We start from the raw sequence: 17,645 nt of genomic DNA on the forward strand, positions 1-17,645 counted from the left end.
GTTCTTGCCTGGAGAATCCCAGGGACAGGGCAGCCTGGTGGGCTGCCTCTCTGGGGTCGCACAGAGTCGGACACGACTGAAGCAACTTAGCAGCAGATTGGCCCAAACTTAAGACACTGTAGTCCAGAGCAAACCCTATATTGTCTAACCTATATAATGTGAAATCCTGTACTTACCCATCCTCAAGGAAGGGAGAATAGTGGGTATGGGATTTCTTTGGAGGGAAAGAAACATTTTAAAATTAGATTATTGTGATTGTTGCACAACTCTGTACACATTACAAAGCATTGAACTGTACACTGTAAACAAGTGAGCTTTATGGTATGTAAATTATATATTATAAAATTGTTTAAAACACACAGAAAGCAATCAAAAGCTTCCCTCCATTCTTTGTCTTTCTGGACATTTTTATCAGAATTAAATATTGCTGGCCATTCAGTGCTCTGAAGAATCTTTGCTTGTTTGTCTTTTTTGGCATCATTCTATTTTGCTTCTTCTATTATCTTATTGATTATGAGAATCAATTACTTCCTTTCCTGTTTCTTTCCTCTTTTATAATTTTTAAATATTGGAATTTCCTAGATTTCACTTTTTCCTGTCCTTTCAATATAGTTTTCACTGGATCTAGCGCAATACCTAGCCAATAGTAAACACTCAATAAATTTTTGTTAGACAAATATCTAAACCCATTGACTTCCAAGGCTAATCAGTCTCCCAATTTTATATGTCTAGTCCAGACTGCTTTTCCGAGTTCCCAGGTTATATTGCTTACTTATTAGACATGCCTACCTAGACTTCCCAGGTGGCGCTAGTGGTGAAGAATCTGTGTGCCAGTGAAGGAGATGCAAGAGTTGAGGCTTCAGTCTTTGCAGAAGATCTCCTGAAGTAGGGAATGACAACCCACTCCACTGTTCTTGCCTACAAAATTCCATGGACAAAGGAGACTGGCAGGCTACAGTCTCTGGGGCTGGAAAGAGTAGGATATGACTGAGTGACTGTGCACACCTAGATATTATTAGGAATCTATGATACGGTTATTTCCACCAACCATGTCTACTTAAGCTGCTTCATTTCAGTTAAATAGCGTCTTTATCCCCTCCTCACAAACCTCAATTTTATTCTCATTATCTCCTTTTTTCTCACCTCCCACATTGAATGTCTCATCAAATCTTATTCCATTTCAAGTATGTCTCTGTATCATAGCCTCTACAGTCTATCCCCACTGTCTTATTTTATATTTCTGCCATATAACATACAAGGTTGATCATAAATAATCCTTTATTTAAAAAGTTTAGTTATCTCTCTGTTGACTATAAGATGTAAAAAGTAACTATTTTAGTTAACCATACAGTGACTTTTGAAATCTTGATTCTAACCCTGTGTTTCCTGCCTTAGTTTTTGCCACTCTGAGGCTGCTTTGAAGTGATCTTGCTTACCCAAACCCTCTTCGATAGAAATGCCTTTTATGTCAGCCTTTGTGCATGATGTTTCTTCTGTTTGTAATGCCTTTTCTTTTTTGCCAAGCAGACTCCTATTTATCGTTTAAATTATTTTTAGAAAATCATCTTGTTCATTCTTTAATTATTAAATGCTGGTTTTGTTTCAGTTACTATGCTTGGTCAGTGAATTACATAGACACAAACCCTTGTCCTCATGGAACTTACAAAATAGATCCTCACTGAAAGCTTAATGAAATCTTCAGTCCTCCCAGGCAGGGTTAATTAGTACTTTGATTGTACCTATAATAGTATCCAAAAGAGTTTCTAGAGGAAATGTCTTGTGAAAAGCTCATTGGCTTTGAAGTCCATAGAATCTTATGATTTACTACTGATGGGTAAGACTGAGCTTTTCATCTTAAAAATGAAAAGAGCAGTGTTTAATCATGGATGGCTTGTAGTGAGGCTTGTTGATAATGCTTGTAAAAGAGTGTAATGTCTAGCGTTCAGTTCAGTTGCTCAGTTGTGTCCGACTCTTTGTGACCTGTCTAGCATACAGCAGCCTAGTGCAGTAATTGTTATCTCATTTAAAATTTATTGTCTATATTCGATAATTTTCTTATTCTGATTCTAATGTAAAAAATTCTGTGCTGAACCCAGCGTAGTTTATTTGTAGGTACCAAGATTTGGTGTATAGTTGACACTCAACTGATTTTTGCTGAATTACTTTTTAAATAAGATTTTTGGGGAAAAGAAAACAGAGATGTGCAATTGGTGTGGCTACTGAGGTGAATTTTAAAGTTTCTGGTATCCAATGATATCATATATTTTAATTTGTTTTTCAATTCTCTGTTGTTAGAATATTAACTGGTAGTACAATTAACATTAGATTTTGATTTCTCATAACCTATTCCTGGTAAAAATACTGAGTGAATAAATGGTTAACAGGCTAACAACAGCTAGGAAAACTTTGGTATTATTTTTTGAATAATTGACTCCGTTGCAAGATTGTATTTCTTTTGAAATGTCCAAATTTAATGAAAATGGGTCTCTAGTTGTCTCTGAAAGCAAACAGAAATACACTGAATAGCACCATTGCTTAAGTTCATTACTACATAAAATGTAATTTTACCTAATTAACACGTATGATGCTCTAGTGGCTCAATGTAATAGAGATTCTCTGTGTAAGTCCTCGATAAAGAAAGGATTCTGCTTCAAAAGGTGTCTCTACTGAAACCGAAGGATTTTTTCCTTTTTTTTTAAATTAAGATAGCATAGTGCATAGATCACTTGTGTTTGATTTATAGTTGGTATCTGGTAAACAGGTTTTAGTTAATATTCTGTCTATCTGCATGAAGGCACAGTAGATTTCAGCTTGTGAGATAAAGCATTCTTTTATATTGTACGATAACCTATATAGTACCTGCACATTATTTCAGCAAGATTTATGCAGAAAGTGAAACCCTTCTAGAACTTAAGCGCTTTTATCTTCTAACCGACAGTGCACTGAAAATGTTTATGTGCTTCTTTTTTAGAGGCTACCATTTAAGTTGTAGCTAATGTCTAGTGTTAATTTTTAATCTAAAACCGTAGAATTAGAAGCTAGCCAGATATAGGAGTCAGAAAAATAGGTAATATACAAATATAAGAGCAAAATATGAATACCAGAATTTTCTAGGATTTAGAACTTTTTTTCTGGCCAGAATTTATTACTGACTTGTGGTAAGGTCGTCAAGATTTATCAGGCATTGTCACAAGAAAATAGGAAAGATGGAAAATTGAATATTTTTCTAATATAATTGAATTTGACAGTTATTCTTTTTAAGACTAGAATTCATTTATTGATATAGATTCAAGTTACATAAAAATAACCCTACAACCAAAGGGATCACAAACATGCATATATTTGACTAATTTAAATAATGTGACAGTGCATTTAGATTATATAATAACTAGAATAATTTTTATAAGAACTACCCCTCATTTCAGTAATTAACATTGTTTTACTGTAATAGAATGATAGTAGAACATAATATACCTTAATAGAACAATATGAATTTAATGACTTCAGTGAAATAAATGTCAGTGTTTCTCTTTTGTTCTTGATTATTTTATTCTGAATATTGAATTTTGCCTGTTTCTTTGACAGTCATGCCTATTTGTGGTCCGAACACCTTTTCCTGCATCAGGGAAATGCCAAATGTGTGACTGCTACTGATAGCATCTGAAGGGCTTGTTCTGTTCCCTATTCTGAAGATTAGATTTAACTTGGGCAGAGGAAAAAGGAGCCTGAGCAAAGAAAGAAGTGGGGAGAAGATAAGATGTCCTCAGAGTACCCTGTCATTTCTCATAGGGTGCTTGCACACTGCAGCACAAAATGAACGTTGCATGACTCCAGGAGTGCCACTTGAACAAATTTGGTGAGAACAGTGCTCCTTCGCGCTGTGCCATTTAATAGAGCTCTGCTCTATCGCATATGATTTTTAAATTCTTAATGTTTTCTCATCTGTCTTTTCTCAAGGTCAGAGATAAAATATCATAATAATCTTTGTATCCCTAGCTCCTGGCTCAAGGTTGAGTTAGTCATTATTAGGCAGTGTTTTAGGAGTCTACTTCAGTATCCATCCATTCAACACTGTGAATTGGCCGATTGGATTGCCATACTTTCTCTGAGGAAAGTTAAAGTTTAGAGAGTCTTATAATTTACTTGTGGAAAACAATACATTTTTTTATAGGTAAACCATTCAACTGTTAGAGGAAGATTATGGATTATCCCTTAGTTACTGATTCTCTGTTTTAATATTTCTTCCTTTTCCAAGTGATTCTCTTTTGGCTCATCCTTATTCATTTTCTTTAGTAGATCAAATCACTGTCCACAGTGGGCCTGGGAGGGGAACAAATAGCCTATCTATTGCTGCTTGAGTTGTATTTCCTTCTAAGATTTATTTCATCAGTCGATCTGATTTTGTTCTTGTAGAATAGAAAGTACATATTCTGTATATAAAAATGGCATTGTGTTATATTATGTAGCTTATAGCAATATGTTAAAGTTCTATTTGTACAAATACATATATGTGGTTTTTAAAAGAGTAGAAAGGTAATTAGATGACTTTTGCAGAGTCAGACATGACTGATGCAACTGAGCATGCACGCATGCTTATACTTTGAAAAAGACAGGCCTATGTTATCATTTTAATCTTAGACTTTGAGATTAGGCCAAAGAAAGGGGGAGAAATAATTAGAAAGAAACATTAGAACATTTATTTTCACCGTCATTATTTACACACGCACAGCTTTTCAAATACAGTATATTCCTGTTAGTCCAAGGTACTTGGAGCTTGTGTACTAACAGGGGACCTGACTACCAGACCTTTTATAGAGAAGGCTTTATTTCTAGATCTTATAGAGCCTAGGGTTACATCCTGAATTTGAGTGCTTTTTTGAGGATCTTAGTTTTAATTATTTGTAAAAATGGATATAGATGAGGTTTGTGAATGTGACATCATGTAGTACTAATGTAATTTTTTTGATAGATACAGATATATAGAGGTATAGGTATATAGTGATCTAGATGTATATTTATAAGTTCTCAGAATAAGTGATTTCTCATCTTATCCATGCTTGTATTTGGTTAGCAGTCTGTTTCTGAATACATGAAGTCTTTTAAATTTTTCTGCCATACCATAGTGATAACTACAAAAATATATAACAACTTAGTTCATAAACTTATGAGAAAAGTGTTGGATCGGTTTCCCAAATGTGTCAGTTTCTTATCCTTTTTCCCCAAGAAGGAGATTTTGGAGAGGGAGAGTCAGTATTTCCTAAGTAAGAGTGAAATCTTTATGTGAATAATCAAAAGATATTAAGTTGATGATTGAAACCTACACATTCCCCTTTCCAGTCATGTTCTAAACTGACAAATTGTGACTCATTTTCTCAGTGATAGAGCTTTATACTGAGACTGTATGTTGTTGGAAGGAGCAGAGTTGGGACAAAACAGTGAATTTTTATGTCTCAGTTTCTTACTATGTAGATGACTTTAAACTTGCTAGTAATTACCCTTATCTGAAAGAAAAAATGAATATGACTTTTTTTTCAAAGAACATATATTACTCTTAACAATCAGAAATTGGTTGATAAATGCTAATTTTTTCGAATGAGGCTAATAATGATTCCATTTTGAGTAAATTCGTTGGAGGTTTTTATTCTGCATTATCTGGAGAGACTTTAAAAAATGTACTGAAATTATTGGTCTCTCTAACTGATTTTTGTAATCCATTCTGGATCTGTGATCTGAAATGAGTGATTTTGCTTTTGTCTTCAGACTAAATTGTTGTAACAGGGGGTAGACTACTTGTATTGAGAAGATATTCTGAGATGTAGTTTTCAGGATAGTGGAAAGATTATCATGCTGAGGTATAGATTTCTTCATTTTATTTGAATATATCTAAAGTATTTTTAAATTTTTGATAGAATGGTTATGTTTGAAGACAGAAGTCCATAATTAGGGTAAATAAAACTTACCTTAAAATTTTTTCTACGATGTGCACAGCTTCTCCATTTCTAATACATCAGTGTTTCTGTTTCAGCCAAATGTCACCATTGTGACTATTATTTGTTACTGTTGAAGAGCTCAAAAATAAATATTATAGTTCTGTTTCCTCCTAGTTGTGGTTATTATTGTTACAGATATTTTCTTTGAGTTTCTTGAAAATTTGTGAATGATTTTATAATTCCTCTGCTTTTTCTACTGCTTAACAAAAATGATCACACACATGCTTTAATAGCCATCAGATTTGACTTCTCTCTCAAGTATTACGGAATCTATTGTTACCTAATTTAGTAACAATTTTGTAATAGCAGCTTAACACCTCTTATAATTTTAATTGTTATCAAGAAGAATGACATCGTTTAATTTGACTCAAAATTCAGAAGGATGGATGAATGACAAATTAATAATTTACCACCTTTGCATAATACTGAAGCACAGAATATGAGAAGGATTGATGGCAGAAAAGGTTAACAAATTTTAGCAGCTTTCATTAGCTTTACACCGTCATATGTTTGTGGTGCTGACTGAAATAGGCTTTGTAGGAGATCTCAGTCTAGGGAACTAATTACTTGTGCCGATTGCTGCTCTGATGAATAGACCCTCATTGTATCATTCCCCTGAAGACGAGGAGCAGCCTGTGATTCACGACTGCATCCTGGCTGATATTTGATAATAATTTTAACAGATAAATGTAGGTGGGCAGAATGATGAAGTACCTATCCAAGCTCCATGACTATCAAAGCCATACACATAGCCATCTGTGTACCGCCTTTCCCCCACTATCCTAAGGAGAATTTTATTAATTGAGTTCAAACAACTGTTTTCTGTGTTTTTATGTATTCTATAGGTATTTCTTATTTAACTTTAAATGCTATCATAATAACAGTTTTCATTTGAAGGGTAGACAGCAAAATAACAGAAGAACGAAAGAGGTTTTTAATTTTTTTCTCTTTGAGGACAACACTTCTTACACATTTTTATATTTCACTTAGATTACTTTATATTTCCTCCTCTTAGGCATGAACAAAATCGACAAAGGAAATCTTTGCTGTTTCCTTGTCTCCCCAGCATTCTCATGAAGAGCATAGGATTCCTATTGTTTTTTTATGAATGCTTTCATTAATCTAAGCTAATTTTTAATTGGTGAAGTACTTACTTACAAATCTATTTTGAACTTTTAAAGGTAGCTTCTTTAACCATCAAAATATGGATAACTTTTACGTAGGTATTTTGGGACTGTCAGTTGGTCAAGGCTACTAATTTGTCAAAGGTGACAGGTACAATTTTATTAGCTCATGAAATACAAGTGAGGTTTTATTTTGCATTAGTCATTTTTTTTGCAGAAGCTTTGATTATGAATTTTAAAATTTCATTATTGAAACTTACAGGTTTTCATGTTGTATATCTCTAGTGTAAATATATCCTGCAGAGATTTTTTTTTAACTGTAACTGAAAAAACTTCATATTAGTGTTTTCCTTAGAAAACATTTTTCAGCATGCTAGATCATGATTAGTTAATAGAAAAGAAAGTTGACATTCATATATTGCCATGTAAAAAGATCTACATAATTGGAGAAAATAGAGTGGAACTTGAATTGAGTGAACCCTTTAAAAAATACATTTCTAAAAGTATGCTTTTGATACAGCAATTATTGCACATCATATACCATGTAGTTTTTAATTAAATATAAAAACAGACTACATAAAACAGAAATCCAATCTGATTTGCTTGAAAATAGATTGCTATTTCACTCTATAGGAATGGTTTATTTAAAAACAGTAAGTGGAAAAGAAATGCATTTTCTTGTGTTGTTCTAAGCCTCAGGGGCTAAATGTAATGAATATTTTAAGAGATTATTTTAATTAAATTCCTGCACATCTAAACAGAGTAATATTTTATTATCACATACATAACCATGTAACTGAGATATTCATTAAAGTTAACACTTTCTGGACCAAGAATTCATGGTATGATTTACTGACCTTGTGCAAAAAGGCACAAATTAGGAAGAAAAATGAAGGGGGACAGACTTTGATTAATATAGGTAATGCTATCCCATATTTATAATAGCCTTTTCCCTATTCTGGTTTATAAATGCAGCCACAGAGAAAGGTGCCCTGCTGAGGCTGAAATGAGGCTGAAATCAGAGCACATGCCACTGGAGTGTGGGGAAACTGATCACACTGTCAGCAATTCATTTCAAAATGATGTATTTAGTGCTCATTTCACCTTCCAAGAAAAAGGAAAAGGAGTTCCTTAGACTGGAAGGTGATATTGTTATTTTCAAGGACATACCTAAGTTAAAGATTGCAGAAAGGGGAGTGTGAGGTGGAGGGAGAATTAAGAGGAATGGGAGGGAAAAAAAGGCAGAGCAAACAAGGAGAGCTTTATGCAGAAATTCAGTGCTACCACGCTGTTTGATAATTGCTAACATATGTGGCTTCTCTGTTTCATTGTAGTCGTCCTCGTGAGTTCTGGCGCCTCGACTACTGGGAAGATGACTTGCGGCGCCGGCGACGATTTGTGCGTAACCCTCTAGGATCGACACATCCTGAAGCGACACTAAAAACAGCCGTGGAACATGGTCAGTGTGTAAACCACTCCTTGCCAGTAGCGAGCAGCAGGTACAGTACTTGGTAATGAAGAGCATAACTTCATTATTACAAGGTACTGTAAAATGCTCCAGTGCCACATTCCCCAGCTACTCACCCCGGAATCAGAAGTCAAATTCTTATAGTTAGTGTAGGGTCCTATTAAATTATGGTGTCAAGTGGATTTATTTATTATGTTACACATGCAAAACTTACTTAACATAGACCCTTTGTTTCAGAGTAGGAGGATAAAATATTTCTCCTTTTAAGTGACATACTCAGCTTTGAGTGAATTAATCCAGGATGTCTGTCTTAAATCCATGAATATCAGAAAGACAGCATTTACAAACCAAATAGGTTTCCAGGTCTTGTCGGATGTGTATGGTTTTCCCTCAATCATGGTATTTTAGCATGAGATTATGAAGTGGGAGAGATAGTAATAAACGTCTAAGTGCCTCGATACTTTCTGAGCCTTGATTTGTAGATGGTTGTGATAGATGGCTCCTGGAAAAAGAAGAGACATTATTTTCATATGTTCCTGTTCTGCATCATCTTGTTATCAGAACTTAACAATTTTTCCTTTTTTGATATAATGCATAGCACTGTGATTCAGTTGAGGTAGAAGCCTCACAAGCAAATTGGGAAAACTGAAAATGTCCTTTGGACTTGATAATATATCGTCTTTGATCATAGGGTTTCTACATAGGTTTTGTAATTTTTGAAAGCCAATTAAGTTTTGTTGGTTAAGGGGGGAAATGTACCCACTCATATTAAATTGTTTTTGATTTTATAAAATAAAAATTGGTTAGTTTTTAGTAAGATGAGAAATAGTTCTAATTTCCCTTCTTCGGGGTATTAGTTTAACATGCAGCAGCTTATGGTTAAATGATAATATGTAATGTCCAAAATAAATGTTAAATTACATTCAAGAAGGATATTAAGAATTTAGATTAAAAGTCTGTGATCTTAGGTTTGGCCTCAGTCAGGCAGCTTAACCTCTTGCACTCAGCCTTAAAGAGCCATTTCTGGAAGAAAATGTCCACAATATGTCATCAGATACAACACCAAATGTGACATCAGTCCTTTAAAATAAATGATCATACAGAGAATAGTCAATAACAAAGTGATCTTAAAGCAATAATAGTCGCAGGGCCCTACATCTTCAACTACAGGAGGTGGAGAAGGAGAAATAAGATGTAGAATTAATTAGGCCACTTTTGGTTTTAAGGTTCAAGTGCTTTTTATGTAGTGCTATGAATTTCAAGAGTTTTATATATATTTTTTTCTTCTTTCATTTTGTTTTTGGCCTTTTTTTTTGTTTTAGTTAATAACTCTTACACTGAAAAAAAATTAGCCTTTTGCAGTTTTATTCTTCTCTCAAAAAGATGTTGCCATGTGCACTTAAAATTTAATAAGTATCTTTCTTATTAATTTTCATTTAGCATTCAGTTGTGAGTTCTGAAGTCTATGAATGACAGTAAAAATATTTTTATGAAAAATTTTCCTTTTCTATCTGGAGGGGGTGGGCCCTGTTTTCTAAAATTGCATATAGGCAAACTGTTAGTACTTTATCGTGAAAGAAATAGCGCTAACTGAATTTAAAATCTGTTGTACAGAGCTTATTAAAGTCAATTGATCAAAAATAGTACTTTGAACCACTTTGGGGAGCCATAGGATATTTTATAATGAGTAAATTTTAACTTTGTGGTTGAATTTTAACTTTTCAAATAACATTATGTCAACTTTTTTAATGCTGAGTCAGATGTTTTTTAAAAGATGTTTGTTAGCAATGCTTACTGTCATTTAAGACTTATAATCCTATTTAGAAGTAGATTTCACTCCAGTTAGTCTAAATAGTAATTGAAAGGTTAACATAATGTTATCTGTGTTTTATTATGCATTTTTAAGTTAAGAGAGAAGTAAAGTTTAGCATTTTATGTAATTCCATTCTATTTGGTAATACTTTATACTAGTTTCATAATGATTGATACTTAAAGGACTGAAAGATTAAAAATATATATTTAAATCTGAAATATATTTTTAAAAACTAACAGACTGTGTATTATGTAGTAGATGCTTCCAATTAAGAAGATGTTATATTTTATATAACTTTTTTAAAAAAAGGTAAAAGCTCTAACTAATCAAATATTATATATTATAAAATTTTAAATAATAATGATTAGTCAGTTTTGGAACTCAGCACGTAGATTGTAGTTTAGTATTGTTTGATGTCTGCGATTTATGCCACTGTATTAGGTAAGCAAAGAGCTTAATTTTTTGATGTTTTATTAATTGGAGTATCTTTTAGTTCACATTCAGTTTTAGTTTTGTATTAATTATAAAGCTCTTTGTTTTTTTAATCCTAACTTAATTACAGTAAGGAAGCTAATAAAAATAAATATTGATATATTAAGAATCACGTATGCAAAACAACATAGTTAATGTGATCAAAATGTAGTTGAAACCATAGAATTTATTGTGGATGAACACTGTGCTTCAATGTTGAAGTCAAAGAATTAAATAGATTTTCCTGAAGATAGTATGTCACTTTCATGCTCTTTTATGACTTCTCACTTTTATTTGTAATTTAACTAAGGAGATAGGACATTTTGAAAATGCACAATCTTAAAACATCACAAACTATAGTACTGTTATTAAAAGAAGATATCTAAATAGAAATACTGTTGGCGATTAGTTATGTATTTTAGTAGTAGGAGCCACCTTTTTTTATAGATTGATTTGATTTGAAGGAAAGCCTCTGGTGTAAGGGTGGCAGAGTAAATACCTGAAGAGTGATGCTCTCTGTTCAGGCGATCAATACCAGCCCCATGACTCTACTTCTGGCTACCTTCTAGTTAAAAACAAATTTTTTAATTCTGACAATTTAATTGCCCTTCCCAAGTTCACATTAACTTGCTTGGGGAAAAGGGCTTTAGGTAATTTTTCACAGAGAGACCCTCCAAAGTGGTTATTTATAAAAGTCATTTTGTAATGGGAGATTTCTTTAACTTTGTAGAAACTGAGTCATATTTTAAAATTAAAATTAATACTTTCTCTTATGATGAAATATTCTTTATAAAAACTAGCAGCAGGAAGCAGAGGTGGGTATTTGATTTTTTGAGGGCATTTTCTCCAATTTTGTAGTTTTAAAATTTATCAGAAATCAGTTGTAATGATTTGTAGCTTTCTTCTAATGCGCAGAGTCCAGTCTGTCAGTTATTTATCATCAGAGCATTTTAGATCTGAAAATAACTTAAAGCTAAAGTCTAGTCTGACTTTATTCTTTACAGATAAGGAAACTGAGGAAACAAAAGTCCAACATACTTCTTAGTAGATATAGAGCTAAATCCCAGGTTAACTGATGGCTCATCAGATTTTCTTATCACTCTGCTGTACTGTCTTTTAAAATTCATTGTTAAATATAATGGAAATTTTATATTCAAAGACATGTAAAAAATGTTTTAAATGGTGGAAAGCTTGGTTTTAAATCAAATACTAAAACAGTTTAGCACTAGAATCCGATTGCATTTAAGACATGTTTATTTTGTAGAGAATTTGCATACTAATAGAAGTATATGAGTATTTTACATAGTTTTACAAGTGTCTTGTAGTCACATTTACTGATACAAGCAACTCATCTGATTTTTTAGGGATGACAGACCATGTAAAGACTGTAAATCATGTCATTCTCTCATATCTTCAAATAATGCCAGATATTATTGCTTCTTTTTTTAGGATAAACATACATTAGATTCTCTGTCTAAAGCTTTTGAGAAACCCATGTTGGACTTGGCTTTTTCTGCTAATTACACTTTGTCGTTTAACTAACTTTTCTAGAATAAATTTTATTGACTTTGGAAATTGCATAAACTATAAAGGGGAATTAGTTTAGGACAGTAGTTGAATATAAGATATTCTTCATGTGTCCTGTTCAGAATCAACAGTTATGGTATCCACTGCACATCACACTAAGTGGATACTCATATTTATTTTATGTATAATTAAGGTCACTTTGTTATACCAGTCATTATCTTTCTTTTTTATTTAACAAAGTGGCTAATTCTTAATGTATAAATCTTTTATCGTAATATGGACTATTGATAATTCCAGTTCACTAGAACAGTCACTGGACTTTTAAAAAGAGATTATATATCATGGGTAGAACAGTATTCTATATTCTTTTCCTGTTTTAATTTTACATGGCTTGTCTGTGTTACCTAGATAAATCAGCTCATGCCCAGAGGTACCTCTGAAGAACTTGAACTTTACATTTTGAGGACCAGCTTTTCTCTGAGCCTGCTCATTGCTTGTAGCCCCAGTGAATCACATGTTTCAAATAAAACATTTTTTACAGATTTCTGCTGTTTTATGTAGCAGTTGCAACTTAGTTATCAAGTTAGGATAAATATTAAATCAGAATAAGATATGAGATTAGTGAAGGCAGTTTGTTGATAGTGAAATGAAAAATGTAAACAGTTGTCATGTTTTTTAGTAATTTTATTAACTAGAAAAGATGTGAATCAAGCTTTAAAATTGAACCAAAAGTATATTTTGACTTCATCCAATTAAACTTTTATACAAGTGTAGGATACACTCACAGAAGATATTAAAATAATTGATTCTTGTTTTAATGGTTGATTGAGTATAAGACAAATGAAAGTTAAAAACATACTTTTCCCAGCACATATAAACATGATAATTATCTTTTATTTTATGCTTGGGACAGTTTTGTTCTAATTTTGAGGGGGGGGAAAAGTTCTTTAGTAGAAAGCTATTAGACCACTGAGAATTGAACACCAGCGCATGTGGTGTGTATTAGAGTACTGTTGGTAATTTTACTGCTGCTAACTTAAAATCCTCAAGGGGGAGTTAATTACAGGAAAACCATTCTAAATATCAGTAAGCTGCATATTTTCCGTGACAAGAGCTTTTTCAGTTGAGGTTGAACAATCCCAGAATCTGAGCTTGTAAAAATAAGTAAATAAATAAATTAAAGTGGTGTTTGTATGTGTACAGTAGAACTATAGTGTTTTAAATTTTTTCTATAAAATTTTGTTTAATTCAGAAGTTATTGTGTCTTATTTGTTGTCAGCATGATGAGAAACATATTTAAAATTTTAAAATTTCAGTTGGAAGGGATAAAAGGTTATAGTTAGTAGTCATTTAAATGAATGTAATTTATTTACTGAGCTATTTTAAACCATTGCATATGGCCACTGATGAGTCTTACAGTCATTTCATTTTTTGCAAATGTTTTCAGATTAAATTTTTTTTTCCCTTCTTTCAAATAAGGTTGGTATACTTCAGAACATGTATGGCAGTAATCAGAGAAAGTAATGAGTGAGCTGTTGAATTTCGTTGTTTCGGATTTGTTGGGCCTATGTTCATCAGATTTAGGTTTGGAAATGAATATGTCTTTATTCTGTACTTATTTCTTATGATTGTGACTTAATCTTTTAAAATGCATTATGGAAAACATTAGATTTAGTGAACCAACCAGTAAATTATGTATACATTCATATTTGCACATTGATTATTTTCATTTTCTCTGGCATAGTGGTTAGAAGCCCAGATTCTGGTGCCACAGGGACTAGATTTGATTCCTGACTCTACTTCTCATTAACTGTGTTGCCTTGAGGAAGTTATAAAACCTCTCTGAGTGTGTTTGCTCACGTGAAAAGGAGAATTTAGCAGAAGGCATATGAGAATTAAATGAGTTAAATGCTTAAAGTGCTTTTGAATACTCTTCGGCATATGATAAGTGTACTTAATTTCAGCATTATTATTATTATTTCTGTTTTGAAGGAATTATGCATCCAGGAAGTGAGAATGTAGCATACTGAGTTTGTGCTAAAATTCTTGACTGGCTACTGTTAATTTATTATAATTTACTTCATTAACAAAATACAGATGATGATGATTTTTCTTGTGTTTCTCTGTGACTATTTTTAGTAAAATTGTTAGTAAGTTGAAAAAGATCATGTTAGCAATGTTTGTGATTTCAAGGTATGGAAATATAAATGCCGCAAATATAAACAATGATGTAAAAACTTATATTCCTATTTTCCAAAAAAATAGTGGGTTTTTTGGTATGTTTCTTTATCGTATTTAAGAAAATAGAGCCATTTTAATATATACTTCTAAGTTCTTTTCAATTATTGAGACCTTCATATATTTTTAACCATACTATGCTATATGTGGGTGTGAGAGAAAATAAGATTTTATTTATCCATAGGGGATAATCAATACTAAACAGAGAAAGCTTCTTCCCATGACTTTCTTATTTAATAGAAAGCTCCTGTGTTCATTTAAATAATGTCATAAATATTATATGTAAATATTATACATGGTGAACTCACAATAAATATGATAAAAATAAACTTTTACCCTTTAACATTATCCATAACCATACCTATTAAACTCAAAGAAGCCTTGCTTTGTCTCATTAACCAGTTAGGACACATGCAGTTTAACTATTTAGAATAAATTCTATAGATAAACATTTCTTCAGACTGAGTGCTTTATCCTGTATCTGGGTTTGGAGCCTCGTGTCTCGGCAGGTATTGCAGTGGAGCAAAAAGCCTCTCCATCTGATTGCTGTCAGTAGCTGCTGCCTGGTGGAGCAGGTGCTTTTACCTCTCAGGTCTCCTGGGTGGAAACCGGGAATGTCAGTCACATAGTGAGGATTCTGAACTTTCCCTTATGTGACACTATGAGCTTTAAAATATCCCAGTCCGGAAGTTAGTATCTGTTTTGGTGTGTTTCTTAAGGAGAAGGCTGCTCAAAGTGAGGGGAGTCATCTTGGAGGGTTACAGGGTTTTGAGCTTCTGCGCGGACTCTTTCCAGCTGCCCTCCCACTCGTCTCCCTGGGTCCGCCGCTGGCTATGGGTGCTCTGCAGAGCTCTCTCGGTGCTGTTCCCTTTCCTCCCTTCCTTCCTTCCTTAGGCTGCCTCGGCACTGTGATTCTGGCGGTTCTGGCGCGGCTGCTCTGCACAGGCTGCTCCAGTTTGGGCGGTGTGAGGCTCCTTGCCCAGATGCCTCTCATCGCGGGTTTTCTGTTATGTTTGCCCCTGGGGCGTCTTAGCCCTTTAGTTTAAACACATGGAGGAGGTAGTGTTTGAGCCTCCACTTCGTTTTCCACACTGCCTTGCTCTTGGATATTTGTGTAAGGGCTGCAGCAGGGGTGTGGCAGGGGTGAAATGTATGGAAGGTCGGTGTGAAGGAAAAAGGGCGGATGGAGGGAGAGGAAGAGCCTGCAGTTTCTGGGAGCTGCTATGGCTTTATTAGCATCAGCCATGGCCTCAGAAGCTGGCCTGGATCCTCATTGGCTGCGAATAGCTCTCGGCCCTAAACCCTTCTTATTTCTGGATTCTCCTTCACAGCCACTCCCCCACCATTGCAGAATGTTTGTGGGTATAATATTTTTCACAGGAATAAATCAGTCCTCCTTTTTTTTCAGTGTTAAGCTGGTATTGTTTCCAAAACTAGGTTCTGATTTTTTTCTACTAACAAAAAAAAAGTGCTGTTATTGAACCCTCTTCTGCCTTAAATATAAGTAAACAAATGGTTCAGTGAGCAGTGCCAGGGTCAGATTTAATGGGATTAGGGTGCTTGTTCAAGGTAACGTTAGACTAGGTTTGGGGAATCACGGTTGTCAGAAGGAACGTGTGGGCCATGCGCATCATTTTCCCCACCCTGGATGATGCTGGGTAAAAGGAGTGACCATCTTGGCCACCTCTCCTTACCTCAGTTCCCTGCCCCTCTGCCAGGACTCTTCCCAGAGTTGATGGACAGCTTTGTTTCCTTTTCATTTCAGCTGCAGATGAAGATATTCTTGCTAAAGGAAAACAGTCCATCAAGAGTCAGGCTTTAGGAAATCAGAACTCGGAAAACGAGACCCTCCTGGAAGGCGACGATGATACTCTATCATCCATGGATGAGAAAGATTTAGAGAATCTCACCGGTAAATTCAGTGGTTGTGCACATACTTCAGCTAGCTCTGGTCCAAGAAGCATTTAATTACTTACTTTTCCAGCTGTGACTGCTAGGACTACCAGCTTTGCACCCACAGTTACATTAAATGAAGACTGTTTTTGTTCTTCTAAACATTTTCCCCCTTATCTTCAATACTGTATCCCCGTCACTCTATTCTGTTCATTCTCTTTACCCTACTCATCTTTTTCTTTGATGAATAATCTTTACTGAGAAAGAATAAAAGTGTAAAGCAGCAACAACAAAATTGCATCACCCATCTAATGGGAGTTAACCTAATCTCTACAGAATGAGAGCTATAAGTAAAATTATGGCAATTGCTTTGTAAATAAAGCTTGGAGGCAGATGAGCTATTTGCTTTGATATACAGATCTTAAGAAACATGCTGCATATACATTTAACTCTCTCAAAAAAAATCCATTTCAAGAATGCTATGGCTTTTCACAGGATTCACATATTTTACCTGATGTAGGAATTTTTGATTTGCGCTCTGCAGATTTTCAGTTTTACTTCCCTTAAGGGAAAAATTCTCTTGTTTAGCTTGAAATTTTAGTCATTCATTAAATGGCTTTTTTTTTTTTTTTTAGTGCCCGAGACTATGTCCCTCAAGGAGGAAAATCTGAAAGATTCTAGAACTTCTATGGATGAAAGTTATATACCCTTCTATTTTGATAACTTTACATTAAAAGGAATGAAAAAAATCTTTCATTTAGTGACATATCTGCAACCATGCAATGAATGATAATGAAAAGCAAAAATATGATGGTATCTTCCCTGATGGCCGTAAATCTCTTTGTAAAGTGAAATAAATTAATTGGAGCATACTGTTAAGGGGTTTGGGGTGGGGGTAGAGAGGAAGGTGTGCACTGCTATTCTCTAGTCTCTTCCTTTGCATCCATTTACCCATTTCCTCCTCCTTTATTTTGCCTCTATTCTTGCTACTAGTAATACATTCATACAGTAATAGAGGTGAAAGGGGAGTTTAATTATATAATCTTGACAATGGCAATAGGATTAAGAAGTAATCCACACTAATAAAGTGGTGTGGGTTAGAAATGAAGTGGAAATTGTCA

The 17,645-nt window shown here is 33.9% G+C and overlaps 1 protein-coding gene across 9 annotated transcripts in view; it reads left to right on the forward strand.

Moving 5' to 3' along the window:
• The window catches only part of LRBA (LPS responsive beige-like anchor protein), a 758,928-nt gene that overhangs the window by 417,198 nt on the left and 324,085 nt on the right, over window positions 1–17,645 (forward strand). For 8 of the 9 annotated variants that reach the window (XM_086346372.1, XM_086346374.1, XM_086346376.1 and 5 more), the window contains exons 37-38: window positions 8,449–8,573; window positions 16,397–16,543. In XM_086346372.1, coding sequence (XP_086202498.1) covers window positions 8,449–8,573; window positions 16,397–16,543 — 272 coding nt within the window. The remainder of the gene's footprint in view (window positions 1–8,448; window positions 8,574–16,396; window positions 16,544–17,645) is intronic. The other variant, XM_086346378.1, reaches the window with a different exon arrangement.

This window comes from Bos grunniens, chromosome 17 (assembly GCF_055505025.1).
Source record: "Bos grunniens cultivar Pamir isolate PY7600 chromosome 17, Bosgru_T2T1.0, whole genome shotgun sequence".
Lineage (NCBI taxonomy): Eukaryota > Metazoa > Chordata > Mammalia > Artiodactyla > Bovidae > Bos > Bos grunniens.